The sequence below is a fragment of the Camellia sinensis genome, chromosome 7 (assembly GCF_055761805.1).
Source record: "Camellia sinensis isolate YWXY chromosome 7, ASM5576180v1, whole genome shotgun sequence".
In the NCBI taxonomy this organism is placed as follows: Eukaryota; Viridiplantae; Streptophyta; class Magnoliopsida; order Ericales; family Theaceae; genus Camellia; species Camellia sinensis.
The window spans coordinates 60,025,083-60,039,839 of NC_138967.1; the positions used below are offsets into that span (position 1 = coordinate 60,025,083).

At 35.6% G+C, this 14,757-nt stretch overlaps 1 protein-coding gene across 1 annotated transcript; it reads right to left on the reverse strand.

Moving 5' to 3' along the window:
• Window positions 1-804: 804 nt before the first annotated feature.
• On the reverse strand, window positions 805-14,557 carry LOC114277376 (protein transport protein SEC23 E). The gene is made up of 12 exons (XM_082878009.1): window positions 13,524-14,557; window positions 13,255-13,428; window positions 11,056-11,217; window positions 9,944-10,086; window positions 7,147-7,222; window positions 6,825-6,997; window positions 5,995-6,076; window positions 5,148-5,225; window positions 4,559-4,720; window positions 4,190-4,453; window positions 2,629-2,733; window positions 805-1,465 (listed from the first exon to the last, which is right to left on the reverse strand). The coding sequence occupies exons 1-12, from the start codon at window positions 14,259-14,261 to the stop codon at window positions 1,316-1,318; spliced, it is 2,307 nt and encodes a 768-aa protein (XP_082734135.1). The 5' UTR covers window positions 14,262-14,557; the 3' UTR covers window positions 805-1,315.
• Between the last annotated feature and the right edge of the window lie 200 nt (window positions 14,558-14,757).

The following is a 14,757-nucleotide window of genomic DNA, read 5'->3' on the forward strand; positions in this document are numbered from 1 at the left end:
ATCCAACGGATTCTTAATCCTAGGACTATTAGTCATGGGAATGCTAATCCAGTGCGCCCAAACAAACATGGCCTGGTATTACTAATACCCTTGGGGAAGGGATTCATAGTGAGGAGGTAGAGATGGTATTAAAAAAATAGTGAGGGGACTAGAAATTTTTTTATTTTTTTTATTTTTTATATATTGAGAATTTTTTTAAAAATATTAATGTTTAATTTTTTTATTTTTTTACTTATTTTATTATTTTATATAAAAATAATTTAACAATTCCTCACTATTAATCCCCTCACTATCAATCCCCTCCAATCTATCTCTGACAACAAACGACCCTCACTAACAATCCCCTCACTATCAATCCCCTCCGTTCTATCTCTGGAAACAAACGGGGCCTTAATTGTTGTCTCTGATCTTACCATTAGAGATTCCAAAACATCAAGCACCATTAGAGATCTACTCTTAGTTCCAATACAGCCTTTAACCAGACTGAGTAGGAAGTCAGACCTAGCTATTTTCAAGATTACTACATTAACAGAAATCTATCACATAGAGATCAAAAATCTTGCAAGTAACAATCCGCAGTGTGCTGAGTTTTCAAGCCCTTAAAAAAAAACCTAAAAAACAAAAAAATTGACAGTAGAGATAGAAAGTTGATGGGAGTCTAAAAACAGATTAGGATGGCACAAATCAACCCCGCCAACGCATGCAGAACTCAAGCACAATTGTGGAGACACAAATGGACTGAGATACTTGACTTGTATTACTCCAAAAGAACACAACAAAAACACATTCACAAGTTTGTAAAAATTTTCAAACCTAGGAGCTGAGATGAGGCTCCATGTGAGTATATAACACTTAAAAATATTCCAATATACCTTGAAGAAGAAAAACTACTGACCTGGGTGTGGCATACAAAAATTGAAATATAACAATGGATAAAAAAAAAAAATTAAAAATAAAAAACCCTGAGCAACTCTGCTGCTTGAGCACAGTTGCCCTTTTAACTTACATTCTCATCCTATCTTTTTCTCCCATACACAAACTCAAAATTCACTAACCTTTTGTCCCTTATTTCTTTCAAGGAAGCAAATACCGCCCCAACACGTCCAAAGAATGACACGCTCTTTCCTTATTGTCTGAATAATGTTGGGGTCTGACCTCTCATCTCATTTAATGGTGGGAAAGAAATTGCATAGATGATCTTAATAGAATGAGAGGATACAAGGGGGGGATAAAATTCTTGCACTCGGGAATTTTCACAAAACAAAGAAAACCCATATATGAGCCATTAAATCTCCAACTCTATTGTGGTCTCAACTCAAGAAGATTGCACAGCCAGCCTCTGAAGATGCTCGAAGAAAACTTGAAGACTGACATCATCTGTGAAGATCATTTCTGTCCCAGCAGCCATCTCATGAGCGTTACTATATGTAGCTGATGGGTTCAACTTTGCTAATAAGAATCTTGCCTGCTCAACATGTCATCAAATCATAAAAACAAATTTAGTTCCATGAGTAAAGAGGAATGCATCAGTTTCCAGTGCACTGCTTTGGCAACACAGCCCTTTATGCCAAAATTAAAAAATATACAAGCTATTTCAAGATTCTACAAGAAAAAGAAATATATAAAGGGATTCTGTACTGATAATCCAATCCAAAATTTACAAAATTAGAAAAGCACCCTACAATAATTAAAATAAAAAATACTAGAAAGATACACCTGATAACCTACTAGTCTACAATGAAGCCATTAAAAGCAGCCAGTTCTTAGCCTGAAAGTCTCGGCAGCCAATCAAATTTTGTTACCAAAAACTGCCTTTACGCTGTCTGTAGGATTCTTAGTTTTTTTTTAAAAAAAAAAATTTAAGTTCAGTTCAGTGGATGATGGTTTGTGTCAAATAATTAAGTATATGTCATTAAGTTCTAAACTCATCATATGAAAACTAAGGCTCAACCTGAACCTTGGAGAAAACAAACAGGAAGAAAAAAGCCTGGGAAAAACTTTATAAAGGAAGCAATTTTCAAGATTCTTCCTAGGCCCAGTAGAGCCAAGTGTACATGTGGACCTTGTTTTGGAACAAGTAGATCTATTTGAATTGAAAGCACAAGAAAATAATTTGCCAGCTTAAGTCAAAGTATTCATATGCAACTTTAGTATGAACCAGGATGATATCTTACTTATCAAAAAGAACAGAAAAAAGGAGAAAACATACAATGATGTATTGAATGATAGGACAAAATAAGAACAGAAGATGAATGGTACAACTCTACTAGGGCGTATCAAAATTGATAGCTTAGCAAATAGTGAGCTCAAAACTAATACGAAGCAGCGAAAAAGTAGGTTTTCAGGCTGATTTCAATTTACTTTTTAGGCTGACAAGGTGGTAAAAATATTGAGGCAATTGAATTTGGGGCTTATTTTTATTTCCTTTTTTTTTTTTTGCAACTCTGAGAACAGAAACTGAACCAAATGAATTCTCACTTCTATTTTCTATTCTTTAAATTTCTGAGAACAGAAAGCTTCAGGGCATTTATTTTTCTTTTTTCTTTTTTCACTCAAACATGCAAACACATAATATATATCATGGCAAGGTCTATCTTGATGAACTAGAGGTAAGCACAAAATTATCACCTGGGAACCATGCTGATCACAGATGACCAATCTTGGGACAGGGAAACGGTCCCGGATGATCATTTGAGCGTCATCGTGAGGAGCTTGCAATAACTGTGCAAATGCCTACAAGGGGAAAAGTTGCAATTCATTAGAAAAAAAGATCCGATTCACATACAGATAAAATATATATTGCTTTTTTTTTTAGAACATAGCTCACTTCCATTGAATAGATCCAGAGAGGCTGGATTAACAATAACTTTTTATCTGATAAATTAAATAAATGAATAAATAAAGAACTACATAAATGAGTGAAAGCAATTTCTGCAACAAGTATCTCCATATAAAGATATTAACTAACGATCATGCACACGCGATACATGTGCAAAATAAAGTACTGGGAGAGGTGGCTTAGGGAGGATGGGAAATTGGATTGTTTAAAAATGTGGTTTTCTTTTATTTTTTTCCCAGACAAGTACTAATAATAATAGTTTAAACAATTGTTAAAGTATTTTTTATTTGAATAAAATTAGCATTACACAGATTGTACCAACACTGAGGTGTTCACTTCTGAGTAATCCGATCCTTATATTAAAATCTGAATCCGATTAATCCAAATCCACAATCTGATTTTAAATGATACGGATCCTGACAAATCTGATCTGCTCTGAATATATATCCAAATCCGATTACAGTTTGAACTAGCCCTAGAAGATCTAAATGCTATCTCTCTCTCTGTCCAAAAGGTACAACCTGCGATCTGGATTTCTCGATCTTCAATACATAATCAATCTCGTCTTCCTCACTTTCTTTTGCGAAACAATCTCAGATCTGTAGTGCATAATAGGGTTTCCAACATTGAAGTTTGATTATCGAGCCTCCATCAACACTGAAGATTGATTATCGAGCCTCCAAATTGTAATGGCCAAAGTGAGATTTGGGATTGAAATCCGAATTGAGATCAAGAGGCTGCTTTCTGTTTCTTGTTTTTATTTTTCTAGTATGTAGGATCTTCTATGTTTGATCTGATTTGTAGTTTCAACTTTGCTGAATTTGAGATTGGAATTCTCATTCCTCCTTGATTTTCCTTGGAATTTGTTGACAAACCACTAATTTAGGTCAGAAACCCATTTGGATACAGTTTATATCTATTGATTTGAGAGGAAGAAAAAAAAAATCTTTGTTTTATTCAACTCAATTCTTTCTTCCAGAGAATACTTTTGATATGTTTATAAAGAAACCAACAACATTACGAAGTAAGAAACAAAAGGAATTTTGGTAACAGGTTAAAAAAAACAGGATCAGATCGGATTTGTGGATCGGATATCCATATAAATCGAATTGGATTCAGATGGCTCGTTAGCAGATTTGGGCAATTGGATTCGGATTCGGGTGAACATATAATTGGATCGAATCGGATTTTGTCAAAACCTGTGATCCGTTTATTTGCCTAGCCCAATGCTTTCATGTGCCTATCATAAAACATAGGTCGAATATTCGTTGTCTGCACAAATCAAGAAAAGGTCCAAATTTTTACTCACTGAAAAAGAGGAGGGAGTATATGGTTATAACGGGCACATACCTTGTGTTCAGACTGATTCTGGTAACCCATGTTCCGCCACTGAGCTATTGTCATTCCATGAAAAATAACTATGCTGAAATAAGAATCCAGCAAGAGGATGCGATCGGCTGATATGGAAGCCACATCCAACAAAGCTGGTGCGGGCAGTGAATTGAAGGAATATGATATAAGTGATGGCTGAATCATGACCGCAGCATTTGTTATATTCTCCCTGTTTAACAACATGCGAAAATAGGCCGTCTCATCTGGACTATTGTTAAAAACCTGCCAAGAAAAGATGAGAGGGAAAAGAAAAACAAGAATTATGTGCATTATATAAAACACAAGTTTAAAACTGATGGGGACACGAATCAAAAAGGTCATAATTACCTGCACAAATTGTGACCGCCGCAGGTTGAACATAAACTGAGGGAACAATGAAAAACATGGGTTTAATGTAAAAGACGTTGAATCGTCCTTCCGGTAGTCACCAAATTTGGAACACAGACGAATAAGATTCCTATCCAACCACCGTGTGGCATCAAACCCTTCCTGAAGAATGCAAAATCCATAAATAAGTCGACAACATAGTTATATAATGACAAAAGTGACATGAGGAACAAGAAATAGAAACATCAGGAAAAGGCAGAGAACAAAAACAAAGTTACAATGTGTACTTAGATCAGAAGGAAAAATAAGTAATTTGATTGATGCAAAATAACAAGAGATCTTAAACAGAATCTGATTCTCAAGTATAATTTTGAGTTTTTCAGGACAAAGTTTCTGTCCTCATAGAAAAGCAATAGTGTGATGCAATCACCATTCTTCCTCCCAATGATAAATGAAAACAGACTCAAACATGAAGCCATGACAAGTAATGCACCAAGAGCTGAATTAAGTATACATTTCATTTGTGTGTCACTGCCAGTTTGTGTCTGCCTAAAAACTTTTAGACAATTTTCCGAAATTTGTGAAATACCTCTATCTCCATTTTATGAGAAGTTAATCTTGCCATCACTACAGCAGCAGCTTCCTGATCGAATCCTTGAACTAATTCCTGTAAAGGCCAAAGTCTTTGATGTCAGCATTAACCTCTTCAGCCGAAGCAATTCCCACAAAATTTAAAATGCAGAAAGAATCAAGCCTCCTCAACAATTGCTAGGGAGAAAAACAGGAGATTAATGTATGCATCGCCTCAAACGAAACATAACAAGAGATAAGACATCATGCATTGGAAAATTCAGTCTCAAACTATATCCTTTATTCATAAGGAAAAAAAATAAAGGAAACTATAAACTTCCAGGAGTCAAATTCAGTTCACCTCACAAACTCAGATGAGATAATAATTTAACTGAAGACCTTATGGACTCAAGCCCAAGAATTTTTGAATTGGAACCAAAGATGGCAATGAAAAACAAAGCTAAAGAACCTAAAGATGGCCTCAAATCAGTGAAGTTAAACTATTTCAGATGTTTATAGATCCTTACTCAGAATTTGAGATCATTTGTCCAAGGATCAAGGTTATAAGATCTTAAGAAGATAATGCATACCTTGTTATCAATTTTAATTTCAACTAAAGAGTGATTATATTCCTTTCAAACAAAATGGGCCCCAAACAAACACAAAAACTAACCTAATATACAAGAAACACCAAAAAGAAGATTTGTAAGACAGTGACTTGAGTGCGTAGTTTCAGTGTTTCATATATAAAACATAAGCACCTGTAAATTTTCAGACAAATGATTCTATTGGTCCAGTACACTTCCGAAAAAATGGCTCTCACTGTACAACAAATATGACACAAATAGAACTTTTTACCATCATACCTCTGAGCTAGCAGCACTATCTATCCATCTTCTACTAATGGTTGTAACTCGCAGCCTTGTTTGACCATCAGGAACTTGGTAACTGTATTTCAATATTTAACCAACATAAAATAATTGCATAAGAAGCATATTCATTCATTTTGAAAGGAAAAGCAAATCGATGTATTTATATCTAAGACGTGGCCACAAAAATGGGACACAGATACAGCACAATATGAACATGTTAACACAGCAACTTTTGAAATATTAAGGCAAACACAGCAAGGATACAGTAACAAATAAATATTTATACACATTATGTATTTATATAATATAAAAGCAAATTTCTTATTTTTTACATTACATCTGTATTTCATTTCTAACTATTTAATGATATGATAGAAAAAAACTGCATTTGTCTACATTTATATGCTGGAAAAGAATTAGGAATATAGAATGTCCTAATCTCTTTTGATCTAATCTCTTTCTTTCAAAATCCTCAAGTATTTGCACTGAAATTGGAAATTGTGAACATTTAGAATATCAAACATTTATAAGTCCAAAAGGGAGAATTTTTTATGTCTTAAAATTTATTTTCGTAAAACTTGGGGATGTATTTCACATGTATCTGTGTCCGGTCTTCGAAAATTATATATATATGATACACATGGATGCGTACTTGACACGTGTTGGATGTGTCCTACAAATGACATGTCCGACACGTTGGACACAGGCACAAAACACTAGTAGGTGTGTCCATGCTTCCTAGATTTATATAAGCTGTATCGAGTACAGAAGCAGATTAACATGACTGATAAGAAACAAGCTTGCAGATAATATCACCTACATACCTTGTAAGGATCTGTATGTATAACATTGGATTTAAATTTCCTGAAGGGTCTGGCTTTTCACTAGATGAAATATCAAAGAAAACGGTCAAGCAAATACTTTTGTCGAGGCCACACATCTTCCAGGATGTAGTGTTTCCCTGTCCTATGACTGTATTGGCAACAGCTGGTCCTTTCTGCAAGGCTTACCGTAATTAGTACCAACCTTACAAATAAAATTTAATCCAAATTCTGCTAAGCAGACAAGCACAGAATAGCTGTTTGATTACAGGTACATGATCTTCATCCTAAAGAAAATCAGACAGATAATATTAAATGAACCAACCTTCTCCAAAGATGTGCAAGGTCCAATGATCCCCTGAATTTTAATATCCTTTGAACAATTGATCTCAAGTGTGCCACTGGAAGAAACAAATCAGTATTGAGTTTATTTATTTATTTATTTTGATAAAACAAATCAGTATTGAGTTTATAAAGCCTAAACATAATCCAACATCAAAGTTAAAGGAATTTAAGCGAAAAGTAACAGAAACAAAAGGTCTAGATGTACATATGCATAAACACATAATGCACAGAATAAAGAGACCAAAATTTTACTTACCACACATAGGTATATTACTTTAGGGCAACCTTGAACATACACAGTTTAGACTTCAGTGTTTACTGATTTTAATGCAATTTTTGGCAAATGAATCACAAAGCCAAGCAATAAAAATACAACATTTTACAATACAACTACCACAAGGTCATGAAATGAACATAATTCTTAATTTTGCAAGTGACATCCACTTACTGGTAATGCAAGTTCTATTCAAATGAATGTAAAAAAATAAAAAATGAATGGCAGAGTCAGAACAATATCCACCACCAAGTGACTCCCACATGGTTGTGACATGGACACTAATCCACAATCAGGTGTGACATCCACATGCTGGATTGTCGAAAAAATCTGAATACACCTCTCTCTTTATTGTTCTTTTTGGTGTTGCATCACTGTAGACCACCTAGACTGAAGGGTAGACACCAAGAGAGATGCCAGTGGCACTCTCCATAGAGATACCATCATGACCAACCCAAGTATTACCTTGTAGATGCAAGAGATATCACAAAAAGAAAAAGGCCAAAGTAGATGCCCCTATAACATGTCAGATAACCAAATGGTTCATTTTGCTAAGATGAAACTCATCGGTTCTGCAATGGTATTGGCAGGGAGTTCAAAGGAATTTGGAGCATTCAGGGCAAGAGCCCATTACTTTATGGGTTGAAGAAAGTAACAAAAGTTAGAAGAGAACGATCTCCCTACCTACTATAGGAGGCAATTACTTAATCAGTGAATTAATTTGAAAATAGTTCTCCAGTGTGACTAACTACAAAGGTAAGTTTGTGGAACTACTAATAAAGTGTGAGAACAAGTTCATTAATGGGCCAAGATTTGAGATTATAACAGAGGTTAATTTGCACTCACCTGACACATCAGATGAAGCATATCTTAAGGGCTTTAGAGATAGAGCAGTACCATTAGCTTCCGACATAGAGGTGAAAGACTACTCAAACCGGTGAGGGCCAGCAGCCTAAGTATGTCTCTTTTGGTAGATCGAGTGGCTATACACATCTAGATCAGTTGCCTCAGTTGCTCCCAAGGGTAGCAACAACCCTAAGCTGACTGTCACCAGCATGAAGGGTAATCAGTCTCCTCTCTCTAGTTCTCATCAATCTACCTCCTCCATTATATGTCATCACTGCCATGGTGAGGGGCACATTGTCACTCAATGTCCACGTTGCATATTGACCATTGATCATGAGTTGGAGGATGTAGGAGAGGATATCAACCAAGGAGGGTCAGGATATTGTATGTAATGATGACACCCACATTAGTGTCATGACTTATGACTATGAGGAGCCTTTTTTTTTCTACTCCTATAGGATGAGTGAATGTGCACCAGCAATTTTCACATATTTGTGAAATGCAGGAATAGTGTTTGTAAGGTCGTGGGAGTACCAGATTGTGGTCTCCAAATCAACTATTCATCACTGTCCATGTCATATAAAATATGTGATGGATCCATAGACGTCAACATCAGTTTCAATCTGCCTTAGGCCTTGTTTGGGAACAGGCTAATTTAGTAACTTTTTGGCTATTTGGCTAAAAAGGTAGGTAAAAAAAACTTGTATGTTTGGGATGACTTTTTGGCTAATTACGAAAAGATGTGCAAAAAGTAGAGAGAAAAGAGAATCTTTGACTTTTTGGTATGGGTTGTTGGCTTTTTGGCTAATTTAGTAACTTTTTGGCTAATTGGCTAAAATAGCCTCTTGCCAAACGAGGCCTTAGTATTTTGTCTGATGTCTACCTATAGATGTTGCTCAACTTACTAGGCCATCCTTGGCTTTATGATAAAGGTATGCCTAATAATGGGAGAAAGAATACCTACGTATTTATGCATGGTGGCAAGACTATCACGTTGAAACCTGCAAAACTCACCAAAAAGTATAAGAGTGAAAAACACAGGTCTTCCCCTAAGAAACCCTCCAAGCACAACCTTATGTCTTGAACAATGGAAAATTTGAGAAAATAGGGAAGGAGTCTGGCCGCTTAGTGTTAGCTTTACTGACTAATGGAGTTCTTCAGGTTTCATTTGACCATACACTTAACTTGCAAGGAAATGACATCTCTACAAGGTGAAATATGATTCGAAGGAGACATTTACCGACTACTGTACAGAAAATTAAGTCCAAAGGAACACATTCACACAAACACACAAAATGCCTAGGCCAAACGAGACATTGTTGACTTGAAATAACAATCATGTAAAATATATCAATATAATATGAATGGCAGCACTGGATTTTGGTATTTGTGATGCACGGATTTAAAAGAAAATTTATTTTGAGCTTAAATATGATGATTAAAAAACTTTAAACCAATGTCATTTCATAGTGATTAATTTAAAATTCTTTTTGTTGCTGATCAAAAAAAATATAGTGATCAAATAATCAGAGGCCAAGGATACAAGCTTACAAGAATCACAAATCACAATAACACAACTATACTGTAAATAAACAATTAAAAGAAAATAATAGATAAGTAATAATATTTTCAAATGTTTCATCAATGATGAACTCACTTGAAGGAGAGGCCAATAGATTGTTCCCCATCTTCAAAAACACGTTTGAATGAGTCTTTAAAAACAGAATGACCGAAACTTTCTGCTAGAACAACAAGGCCACCAGTTCTTTCAATAGCAATCTTCATCTCTGCAACTCCAACCTAAAAACTTACACTAGATTAGATCATAGCACGACAATGCACACATCTACAGCGAAGTAAAGGCAACAACAATTAGTATCTTTATGTCAAGAATTCGGCAAACATTCCTTGAGTTCCAAATGGGATACTCCAGCAAAAAATATGCCACAAATTACCCACACAAGATAGCAAGGAATGTATCACATGCAACAAAAGCCTTTCATCTCACATTGATCATTTTGCATTTTGTTCCTCCAACAGTTTTATTCCTCAATGATTCAAAAAGTCCAAGGCAGATACATCACATGTAACGAATCAATTATACATCAACTTTAGAACTTGTAAAGTTTTGGCTTAGTTGCATTTGTCTTCTAATTGGGTTACACAGCTTCCTAATCAGATATCATGATGGTACTAACAGCTATCTTGCAAATGCCTCAAGTCTATCAAAACAAAACCTGAAACTAGCTACAACCAATAAGAGATAACAAGAAAACAAGTAGTTTCATTTATCAAATGGTTTGTAACATAAGACAAGACCAGTGACAGTCTTGAAAAAAGGCTAAGGGAAGAGTAAGAAGTTACTACAACATTTAACGAAAGCTTTGGTAGAAGTACAATAGCCTCAGATAGGTAAGGCATAAAATGCAAGCAATGAATAACACAGGTAAGAATACATCAACATAAAGAATTGGTCAAATTTAAATCAAGTCACCTTGAAGAAAAACATGCAACATGGACTAAAACATAGGAAACATAAGCAATGAAAAATGAAAAGATATGGCAAATGAATCACTGTAAAAAGTTGAGACCCACACAAGACATGCAATCCATCAAACTCAAGACAGATGACTTCTGTCTTCATATTTTCAGAAAAGGGGAAAAAAAACATTATGAATAAATTGCAAAAGCACAAGCAAAGTTTCAAAGTAGAATAATATGCCCCAAAATGGTAGAACGCATAACCATGTCTTAAAGACTACTAAAAACCTGATCGAGTGCGGAAGCAAAAAGGTCTAAAACATGACCCTGGCTGACCAGTTGCTTTGCAAGTTCCTCATAAAATTGGACTGCTTTTTTAAAATATGGAGCTGCATCCTTATCAAGATCTTTATGGGAACGCACTGGATCCGACAGATCTTTTGATACAATCTGTGTTGGGAGGCAAAAGAACAAATAAGTAATCAAATATTGACAGACACCAAAAAGACAAAAGCTAATATTGTCCAGCACAAAGTAGAGCATTAAGAAACTAATTGTTTTTCATTATTATAAATAGAATTAACAAAATTGACTTTATGGTCATTTTTCTATATTTAAGTGACAACACTGATGGCAAGCCAATCAGTTCAAGAATTACTCAAATAGCATGCACAGATCATTTAATTTTAACTTAGCAGATAATAACGGAAATTAATTACTAAGCATATTATAATTCAACATCCACGACCAATGATCTTGTTAAGTCTCAATTAACTTAGAATTTGTTGTATTTGTTAGAGGACATAGGTGCAGAAGATTAAAAGGTCAAATATAACACTATTGTCCCACCCAAACTACATCATCCAAAGTAAGTTCTTTAGAATGACTAAGAGAGTACAACATTTTAAAGGTACAATTACATTCCTTTCTTTTTGTTTCTCTCCATTCCTTTCCCTTTAGTACCTATATATAAAAATAACGGAGATATCCAAACTTGCAACAATTGTAGTGGCACTTATTTAATGGATCATACAATGAAATTGTAAGAGAGTTATTGAGCATTGCTTAAGGACTACAACAATAGTGTTAGAGAATTAGTTTGATTTATGCCCGCTTAAGGACTACAACAATAGTGTTAGAGAATTAGTTTGATTTATGCCCGGTAGATCATCTACGGAAGCAATATATTTATTAGGAAGGTTAATAGAAAAGTACAAAGAAAAAATGAGGGATCTACGAATGGGTTTTACAGATTTAAAAAATGCTTACGATAGCGTACCTAGAGATATAATATGTGAGTGTAGGAGAAAAAGGTATGACCAAATAAAAAACATGTATGATAGTGTTGTGACTAAAATTAGATCAACTAAAGGAGAAACTAGTGAATTTTCCAATCCCTAAAGGGTTACATCAATAGTAAACTTTGACACTATCTATTTGCCTTGCTCATTGATGAATTAACTAAACATATTAAGGAAGATGCTCTATGGTGTATGTTGTTCACAAATAAAATTGTTCTAGTGGATGGAACTAAGGAAGGAATTAACATTAACTTAGAAATCTGAAGAGACACACTTAAGTTAAAAGGCTTTAAAATTAATAGAAATAAAATTAAATATATGGGATTTAACTTTAGAGAAAGTATAAGAATAAATGGAGAAATGAAGATTGAAAGCTAGGCGCCAACAAATAGTGATATTTTCGTTACTTAGGTTCGATTATAAATAAGGACGATGAGGTTGAAGATGATGTGATCCATAGAATCAAAGTAGGTTAGCCCAAGTGGAGGAGTGCGTCTAGTATATTATGTGATCAATGAGTACCAACAAAATTGAAAGAAAAATTTTACAAAATAGCTATATGTTGCAATTATTTGGAGATAATCATGTTCTCCAATCAACCATAAGTTGTGCTATATCAAAATTGTGGATGGGGTATAGAAACAAAATCCATGATCCACCACAGATACATAGACTATCACCAAAATACAAGTCAATAAAGACATAACATGTTATTGTTATTGTCATTGTTGTCAAACAGCGAATCGAATCATAAATCGTTTTGCTAAAATAGTGAATCGTAATATTCACTTCGTTTAACATAACATATAATTTATATATGTATACACATAGAAAATCGAGTATATCAATATAATTAATTGATATATTTTTTTATTGTGAAAACAATACCATTTCTTCCTACATAATGTAAACAAAACTAAATCACAGAGAATCGTAGAAAATCACAATGATTCATAGTGAATGGCAATAGAATCGTATGATGCACTCAATTTAAAATTTAATAGCACAAATGGAATAGTTTTAGTTAAAACTCATGTCAATTCTAACAACCATGGTTATTACATTCCTAGCTCAAAACAAACTTTATCAACTAAGTAGCTAATGACAGCATTGGAAACATGCCGGTAGTAATACTAGTTACTACAACCATGTAAAACAAATGTAACAAAACAATCAGAGGACTTACGGTGCCTGGCCCTTCCGTGCATGGACCGCCCACCAAAGCTATAATTCTAGCAGCAGTGCCAGCTGAACAAGCTCCAAGCAAACCCCCTGCAATGCTCAATGCCGCTCCAGTGCACCTCAATGCCCGGTTACCTGGTGCCACAGGCCACTGATCTGTGCCCAACTCATCCAACAGCTAAAAAAATCACACAAATCAAAACCCAATTTCAGTCAAGCAAATCAATGATCAAAAATTGAAAACCAACCCACAATCACAGTACAATATCTAACCGAATCGAGAGTATATTCACATTCCGAAGCAGGCAACAAAAACCTCGTAACCCCCGAATTGGCCAAAAACCCGCTCTGTCCCCCCTTCTGAAACCCCGGCCCAGTCCTCCGACCGGCCAATCCAAGCCCCAACTGATCCAAAACCTGATCTTTGGACAATTCCTTGGAACCCCGAAAAACATAAACCTTGGACATATCCGAAAACCCTAATTCATGAACCTGAACTTGAGTCCCAAAAGAAATAAACCCAACCAACGCATTATCAGGCAACAAGCCGATCGCTTGCTTCAACGCGGATTTGGCAAATCCTAATTCCTCCTCGATGACGCAAGTATCAAGAAGGAACAAAAAAACAGGAGGATTGATCGGAGACGAAGAAGGGTCGGAGAGAGAGTATTCGATGGAGGTGTATTGGGGGTAGAGCTCGGCAGGGACGTTGGTTTCGGAGATGGCGGAGTAGTGGTGGGGGAAGTGGTTGCGTTGGAAGCAAAAGGGGCAGATCCAGATGAGGGCGGCGAAGTCGACGCGGCAGAAGGGGTTGAGGACGGCGGAGCAAGTCTTGCAGCGCAGCGGCGCGTAGGGGAGAGTGGGGATGTCGGGGTGGGATCGGATCGGAGAAATTGAGGCGGCGATTGGGATCACGCACTTGCTTGACTCCACTTTTGTGCGAGGCCAAACGTTCCATGTCATGCGAACTCCGTCAATTCCCTCTGGATCTGTCTGTGCCATCTCCGACATCTTCTGGATCTTTTTCTGGGTTTTGAGTTTTTAGATAGAGAGAGAGAGAGAGAGAGGGGCGACCCCTTGAAGGAGGAGAGAGAAGGAAAAGGGGTCTCACCAAAGAAAGGGGACAGAGGGGGGAGAAGGTGAGGATGAATGGACTCAGGAGGGGAGAGAGAGAGAGAGAGGTATGTAGGTGTGATATAAATGGGACTTTGTTCTAACCAGTTATTGTTGTTGTGATCTAAATGGGACTTTGTTCGAACCATTTTTAATTTATTGCTCTGATGAAACAGTTGTAATGTGATTTGTATAAAATATTGCTCTGATGAAACAGTTGTAATGTGATTTGTATAAAATGAAAAATTAAAATGTAAATTGACCAACCATGGTTGTGGGTGTGTTTTTGGGAGGATTATACTTTCCAAGGTATTAAATAGTAAATTTATTATAATTAAGTACATTAATTGAAAATTTCTGTTCACACTCCATATATATCTTTTTTAATAAATAA

Coding starts and splice junctions, on each gene's coding strand:
- LOC114277376 (XM_082878009.1), bottom strand. CDS start 14,261: ATGTCGGAGATGGCACAGACAGATCCAGAGGGAATTGACGGAGTTCGC. Junction 10,087..11,055: donor TTGCTTCCGCACTCGATCAG/GTTTTTAGTAGT, acceptor GTAAGTTTTTAG/GTTGGAGTTGCAGAGATGAA. Junction 4,721..5,147: donor CTCATAAAATGGAGATAGAG/GTATTTCACAAA, acceptor TGCATTCTTCAG/GAAGGGTTTGATGCCACACG.